An 8,377-nucleotide genomic window follows, 5' to 3' on the forward strand; every position below is an offset into this window, starting at 1 on the left:
GATGATATTAAAATGTTTCTCAAAGTTCTCAAAGTCAGTTTGTCTCTATGATAAAACTTTTCATATGGTAGATTTTTCCACACACCGTTAAGACTATTTGTGACAAGATAAATCACTCATTTGCATGTACATGTATAGGCAGCCACAACAGTTGTGCACCACTAACATTTAAAAAAAAATACATAAGTGTAGTACATTGATTTAAATGCATCTATTTTTTACTGCTGGACTGGCTAAAGCTGTAAGGCAATTGCAGCCATATATGTCAGCACAAACTGTAACACCAATTTTAGAGCCTGTTCTGGTAAATATGCCAGGAGGAAGAGGGTTGAACACTGAAGTCGGGGGCCTGTTCTTGGAAGCACAGTAAATTGAAGAGTTGAGGTAGAGATTACAGGCCTCAAATACTCACGACAGACCTGGACTGGGGTTTGTGGGTAATGTCAACTCTGCAGATCTATAACAAAAATACACATAATTAGATAGATGCACAACTAAACAAATAACAAGTCAATAAATGAAGAAAAAAAATATATATTAATCAACAAATTAAAGGTCCATGCTTTTTAATGAAACCTGAGATAACTGAGGCTTCAGCCAATACAGACCCTTGAATTAGTACGAAGTAGTACATGTAGCATTATGATTTTCATGCTCTCAATTGCCCTTCTTTAAAACTTGTGAGCATATCCTAAATAGTTGAATGCTTTTTACTCAGAAGAGTAAGTACATGTAGAAGAGATGAAAACATTTCCCACGAGTCCCACCTGTCACCTCAACATATTGTTGTTGGGCAAATATAGATTATTTTTTTCTTAGCCAAACAAGGTGTTCTCTCCCCTAGCCACTGAGAAGTGTTATCTTTGAGAATTACACCACCTACGAATGATGCCTATCTATCAGCAGAAACCTTAAAGGACAAGTTCACCTTTATAAACATAAGGATTAAGAGAATGTAGCAACATTAGTAGAACACATCATTGAAAGTTTGAGGAAAATCAGACCATCGGTTCAAAAGTTATGAATTTTTGAAGTTTTTGTGCAGTACCCGCTGGATGAGAAGACTACTGCAGTGCATGAATAACTTAGATGTCACATGCGTACAACAATATAAGGAAAATATAAAGAGAATTTCACAAAATTCCATCTTTTGAAAAAAGTACACATTCCCCTGACTCCTTACCGACAAATGTTATGGGTAATATTATTCCCCCTACCTTTAGAAAGAGGCAAGTCAAGTGCTCTTTTATTATGCGAAAAAAGTGAAAATATGTTGAATTTTCTTTTACATTTTCTTTATACTGTTGTACGCATATGACTCACAAGCTGTAGTAGTCTGCTCATCCAGCGGTTCCAACACAAAAAAATTAAAAAATTCATAACTTTTGCATCGATTGTCCGATTTTCCTCAAACTTTCACTGATGTGTTCTACTAATATTGTTACATTTTCTCAATCCTTATGTTTATGAAGGTGAACTTGTCCTTTAACAGCAGTCCAATCAAGTATACAATGTACATTGTACTGTAAGTACTGTAAAACTGGAAATTTTTGCCGACAGTATTTTGCACAACCTACAACTAGCATGAATACAACACTAACAGCATGCAATTTTTAGTTTATATTTGATTCTACAAAATCAAAAACATGCAAAATTCATATTATCCAGCCAAGCGCAAAAAAAAAAATTAATTGTGTGAGATTTTTGTTTTTATATCTACAATATAGAGATACATGTATACACTGAGATCTCAAGATATATCGATCTACAATGGCTTTAGTTTCAACATTGACACAGTGGACTTCTACCAAGTATGCTATATGTCATCTCCTTGGCCAAATCCCCAAATGACAGGTATATCCACCCACCCTCCCCCCCCCCCCCCCCATTTTACACTACTGCGAACACTCTTTCCAGTGGTCATGTTAACGCTATTTAAAAGTCCTCCACCTTTCAACCTCTACAGTATGTTGCTTACACACACCCCTCTGAAATTACTGAAACAATATGTGGGTGTGACTGCATATACAGGTATGTGTGCTTGCTTCTTTTGATACAAGATTCACACTGTCTCTGTAGCACCGTAATCTGCAGTTTAATCTGTATTAAAAGTAACACATGACATGGGTGACTCAACTCATGCACTAAATGCAAAATATACTGCATCTTTCCAGGAGCTGAGGTTGACATTGCAATAAAAATGTAGCTGCTAATGGTTTAATCATGTAAGAATGGGACAATAGATGTCAGAAAGAAAGGGAAAACCAATTTCTCTTACCATGCCTACCTCTTTCCAAAAATGCATACCTGTAGGTTTTAATGGAATGTGGCACTTTGATTAATGAAGCACTAGTTTGATTCAATTTAACTCTAAAACACAAAAAGAGGTCTTCTACTTTTCCTCCAGTTACTGATTTTACAGCAAATTTAATGATATCCACCATCATTGTGTAACTGCATGTATGTATCTGTGATTTTTAATAAGCATAAAAAAGATCCCATTTGATGATACACATCATATCAAGCAGGTAACTATGATACCTCTTATCATATTAACCTATGGATATAATACATGACTTGGAATTGAATACAAAACCTTGTAGTTTTTCTCCACATCAAAGTACTGTAAAAGTGGAAATTTTTGTGGTGTTGAACACAACCAGAAAATAGCGTGAAAATAAAAGCACACAAATATTTTAGCTTGCCATATGCTCCAGTAGTTGATGTCTTGATTCCGTGGAATTAACAGCACACGGAACTCATCTTACTAGGCCAAGCGCGAAAAATTAGTTGCGCGAAAATATCCACTTTTACAGTAAAAGAAAGGAAATTTTTGTAATATTCCTACACACATTGTCAGTGATGAGTTGCAAACACAAATGTAAGAGTCCAGTGATGCATATCTAGAGCTCTCAAATGGTCACAATGCTCACTTTTTGACCCTCTCACTGACCACTGAACTTTTGTATTGACATCAGTGTTGACAAAACGCATGACAAGTTCACCCAACTGGGAAACTGATCCTGGTGCACCAGATACATGAGGGACTTTTAGATTGTCGGCGTTAAGGCCATCCGAAAGTGTGAATGTGTCAACATTCTGGGCAACTCCCATTAACGCCAAAGTAAAACCATGAAAGATTTCAGTCGACGATGAGTACAAGTCAACAGATGTGGTGACGTCACAATCATCGTGCCAAATACAAGCTTCACGCACTGCCATCATTATTCCTGTCTTCAATCTGAGAGGACGTGAAATCCTTCAAGGACGTGTTTTCGATTCTCGTGGTTGACATTCCAGATAACAAGGAGCATACGCAGCATCATGAAATTATGACGTCAATGAGTCAAAGTCCACGTTCTGGACGCAAAATCTAAAAGTCCCTGATGTAGCTGGGAACTCACAGAGTCACCATGTTCAAAGTAAACACTTTCCTGGAATGTATGGAAAAACAAAAAACATAAAAACAGTACCTCTGAACAAATACTGGTGACGCAAATCTGAGAGCAGACCACATACATTTACCCCGTATGCCTTTCTACACTAAAAACAGCATCAAATCGGGGCAAACCTCTTCAGAGTGACAATGTGTTACATAAACAAAGTGGCCTTTATAAAAAGAGAAAGCAGCTTCAAACTTTTGAACTAAAGTCCTATAGAAGACTTGTGCAGTACTAGCATTCACTATTTGACAGTGGGACAGCTTGTGGCATTCTTAACCCGTTGAGGACGGTTTGATTTTGCTAACAACACGCATTTCCCATAGGGGCTTGCCCGAGTATACTCCGGACATCATCTTGCTTGCAGTCATATTGTGCTTCAGACTCGTACTGTAGTTCATGCAGTGTGTGTGTGAAGACAGTCAGGTTACACACTGGTGTAAACATTCTGCACGCATTTTCTCTATCTCTCTCTCTAATTCTTCTCTGTTATGACTGTGTCTATGTGCATGTGCGTGTAACTGGTGGGTGATTGGCATGGGTCAGGTACCACATATCGCTGAGTGATAGCCCTATTTAAGCCGAAGAAAAGTTTGTCCACCACTCTCTCCAATTAAGCTAGGGCGACTGTGCTTTATTACAGGGCAGTATCAAGAAGAGATCTTTGGGCCCTAAAAAAAGTGAAGACTGCTATGATAACCTCCTGCTGCCTTTGGGCGTAATCATCTGAGGGCAAACATTTTGACGGTGAAGAGTCCAATCGGGAAGTTTTTCTGCGTGTCCTCCTTGATGATCTTCATCCCAGCTGCTTTAAACAGCTTCCTCAGCTCGGTTACCGAGCGCGTCACGCTGCTGTCCTGGTCGTCGAACACCACTCCCGAGCGGGCGATGTTCTCCTTGACGCAGATGATGCCATTTTCTGTCAGGCCAGCCTTACATCTCCGCAGGAAGTGAATCAGGTGGTCGTCGGTGAGGTGGCCGAGCACCCACTGTACCCAGATGACATCGTAGTGCTCCGGCTGAGGGCTGTAGTCCTGCAGACCCCGGCAAATGAGCCGCTCCACTCGCTCTGACTCAGCCCCGATATACGACTTGGCTGAATCGAGAAACTTCTGAGTCTGCTCAACCATATCCACATGCTGGAAGAGGGGTAGAAGAAGGTGTTTGGTGATTCGTCCTATTCCAGCTCCACAGTCTAGGGCTCTTTCTGACTGGACTCTATCAGGCCATGAACACTGTACATAAAAAAAAAAAAAATGAAATACTGTTCAAGACAAATCTTTTGAGACTCATGGAAAAAGTAACAAGACCTTTATGGCGATGCATTTCATAAGGCACATTCACAAACTACAATTGACAATATGCAGGCCTGTCTGAGTACTGCTCATAAAACAATGTGCACCGTCAAAATCTACAAACTTACTCACTTTCCCCCAAGACCACAGACAGAAACAAAGGAGTGGAATATGTTTACCATTAGGAATACAAGTCAACTCATACCAATACAATTTACTCAAGGTGGGCACACAACTGAATTGATGAGTGTTTTAGTATTACAGGTAGCCATGATAAAAAATCATGGGCGTACATGTACATACTCGAGAAGGATTCGAACCTACGACTAAGTACAACCTCCTGATCTCTGGACAGGCATTATATGTGACCCGCTACAACAAAATGATCCTAAAGTCGGGCGAGGTCGATTATTTGAAAATTGCATGACACAATTCCCTAATCTTTCTGCTTTACATTGATATATAACACATCTTATAAAAATAATCGGCTGCGGAGATATCGATGTTTGAAAGAGAGCATGTCGAGACATCGGGGAAATCACTGTTTCGAGAAAAGCGCCCTAAAAGTTTTCCTTGCGACGCAATCACGATCAAGGGACACGCAAGTCAGTATTCACCTCCAGACAATAGAAGGTAAGCCCTAGCAACCCCCGAAATGCTCATTCAAACACAGCGTCGGCGGTCTCCTCACCGACCAATCAGTGACCAGGATGAGGAGAAGTGGCTGGGCATAGCGCATCCCGCCAGCACGCACCAGTCGACTGGGCAGTGTGCGAGCTTCACGCTTCGGTTAGCAGCAAGCAGCAAACTGACCAATGAGATCACTCTGGTCGTTGTTAGGGGCGGAGCCTATCTGTGGCGCTCAATCCAAATGTTCGAACCAGTTTCTGCTTCCTTGAAACTCCAAACAACATGGCCCAGAAAAACGCTATTTTTTGGTCTTTCCTTTCATAATTTTACTTCAAAATTTCGACAGATGATAGAAGACATGCCATACTCTAATAATATGTCAAATTTAGAAAATCATAAGTTTTGACCAATTTTGATGCTCTGACTTCGGCTTCAACCGTGCGGGACTTTAGGACCATTTTGTTGTAGTGGGTCACATATCCACTAGACCACCCAGCTTCCGCCCAACAGTAAGTAGTGGTTCTAATCCTTATAGCATGCAGCGGGTACTGCCTAATTATTCAAATTCATGAAATTCTTCCGTCGATATGTTTTCATTATATTCATATACTCATTGACAAACTGTCCTTCTACGACATAAATAAGCACTGAATTGCAGTAGCAATGAAAACTAGGATAACATGATAAACAGAAAGATATTGAATAGTAAATTGATTTTTTGCTCCCGGTTACTTGAAACTGAATACTTGTTGCACAATATTAAATGGCTTACTTCAGTTTCAGATCACAGGCAGTGTTTACCGTGATTGCTTGCGAAGAATGATTTGTTCCGAGCGACAAGTCGGCATTGATATCATGATTTTGCTTTTGGTGCAGTTTGGTTCAGAAGAATTTGAGATATCTGCACAGACGCGGAATCGGAAGTAAATTAGTGGGTGATTGACAAATTGCCCTACATCGACGTAAATAAGCACTGAATTGATCAGTGTTTTAGTAGTAGCCATGATAAAAATCATGGGCGTACATACTCGAGCAGGATTCGAACCCACGACCTCCTGATCACCGAACAGGCGTCATCTCCACTAGACCACCGAGCTTTCGCCCGACAGCAAGTGTTGGTTCTAATCCTTATAGCATGCAGCGGGTACTGCTTTTGTTATTCAAATTTATGAAGTTCTTTCGTCGAGATGTTTTCATTGCAACTGATTGACAAATTGCCCTACATCGACGTAAATAAGCACTGAATTGATCAGTGTTTTAGTAGTAGCCATGATAAAAATCATGGGCATACATACTCGAGCAGGATTCGAACCCACGACCTCCTGATCACCGGACAGGCGTCATCTCCACTGGCACTAGACCACCGAGCTTTCGCCCGACAGCAAGTGTTGGTTCTAAATCCTTATAGCATGCAGCGGGTACTGCTTTTGTTATTCAAATTTATGAAGTTCTTTCGTAGAGATGTTTTCATTGCAACTGATTGACAAATTGCCCTACATCGACGTAAATAAGCACTGAATTGATCAGTGTTTTAGTAGTAGCCATGATAAAAATCATGGGCGTACATACTCGAGCAGGATTCGAACCCACGACCTCCTGATCACCGGACAGGCGTCATCTCCACTAGACCACTGAGCTTTCGCCCGACAGCAAGTGTTGGTTCTATCCTTATAGCATGCAGCGGGTACTGCTGACGGGCTGTCGGGCGAAAGCTCGGTGGTCTAGTGGAGATGACGCCTGTCCGGTGATCAGGAGGTCGTGGGTTCGAATCCTGCTCGAGTATGTATGCCCATGATTTTTATCATGGCTACTATTAAAACACTGATCAATTCAGTGCTTATTTACGTCGATGTAGGGCAATTTGTCAATCAGTTGCAATGAAAACATCTCGACGAAAGAACTTCATAAATTTGAATAAATTAGTGGGTCTTTAATACAGCCATTCGTGCTGGATTTTTGACTAACTTAGTACCTACACTTACAGTCGCAAGTCCACAAATCAAATCACGGCCAAAAAGATCAAAGAGGATTCAATTTCAATTCAATTAAAATTTACAAATACAAATACAATTTCAATTTATTTGTTCAATATCAATTTCAATTTCAAGAAAGTAGGCTGATGTGTTCTATTAACCAAAGTGGTATTGCTGAATACTCCAGACCACCTCGAGAAACAAATTACTGGAGCTTTCAAGATAGTCTAGACCTAACGCTATTGTTTGTTTGTTGTTGTTTTTTGTTTGTTTGTTTTTTTTTGGGGGGGGGGCCTAACAAAAAGTGAATTTATATTGCAGTCCCACATACCCATCTCCGTGTCGGTACTTAGTTAGCTATCTACCGAGCGAGTAGGCCTACCGGCTAACCTGGTTTTGAAAAGAAAACTGGAACACGCTTTAGTTTGATGTACACTTTTAGAAATTCATATGTGCCGCAGTGTGCATATTACGTTTGCATTCTTAATACTGTAGGGGGAAATGTTTTTTGTTACCGTCAAAAATGGTTTGAGAAATTCCAACGATCCGTTGATGTCTGCTCCCGATATGTGACCGAATCCGCCAAGCATTCCGTCAACCGTGGCTGGAATCTCTTTCCAGTACACCTTCGCGTCATCGTAAAAGGCTTCTTTCGTCATTTGCTCAACCGACGGTCGTTCCATCTTGATAAGTTAATCCTATCCTTTTGGCAGCTTTATATTGTCTGAGCTCTAGATTCCATAAACTGTGACTGAAACTGAAAGTGTAGCTCCTCTGCGATCTGCTGGCTGCTGGCTGGCTGGCCGAATCCTATCATACAGTACACACGTACGTTCACACGTACACGTACGTACGGGTTCGTGCACTGATCTTTCATAGCAACGCACATGTTCCGGTTCGTTCGCGATCCATAAAGATTCTGGGCCGACACCGTCCGATTCTCTGCACTCGGCCTACGATGTATGCACAATGGATAGAGAGTCGGAAATCAAGTCACGAGCAGGTCGTGAAAGTTAATCAAAATGCTGGCACCTGTCGG

At 40.8% G+C, this 8,377-nt stretch overlaps 1 protein-coding gene across 1 annotated transcript; it reads right to left on the minus strand.

Moving 5' to 3' along the window:
* Positions 1 to 4,150: 4,150 nt before the first annotated feature.
* Positions 4,151 to 8,113, minus strand: LOC139711078 (N-terminal Xaa-Pro-Lys N-methyltransferase 1-like). The gene is made up of 2 exons (XM_071622997.1): positions 7,854 to 8,113; positions 4,151 to 4,675 (listed from the first exon to the last, which is right to left on the minus strand). Exons 1-2 carry the CDS (start codon positions 8,019 to 8,021, stop codon positions 4,163 to 4,165), a joined length of 681 nt encoding a protein of 226 aa, XP_071479098.1. The 5' UTR covers positions 8,022 to 8,113; the 3' UTR covers positions 4,151 to 4,162.
* Between the last annotated feature and the right edge of the window lie 264 nt (positions 8,114 to 8,377).

The sequence above is a fragment of the Diadema antillarum genome, unplaced genomic scaffold (genome assembly GCF_040938485.1).
Source record: "Diadema antillarum isolate AM-2024a unplaced genomic scaffold, OU_Dant_1.0 seq00001607_RagTag, whole genome shotgun sequence".
In the NCBI taxonomy this organism is placed as follows: Eukaryota; Metazoa; Echinodermata; class Echinoidea; order Diadematoida; family Diadematidae; genus Diadema; species Diadema antillarum.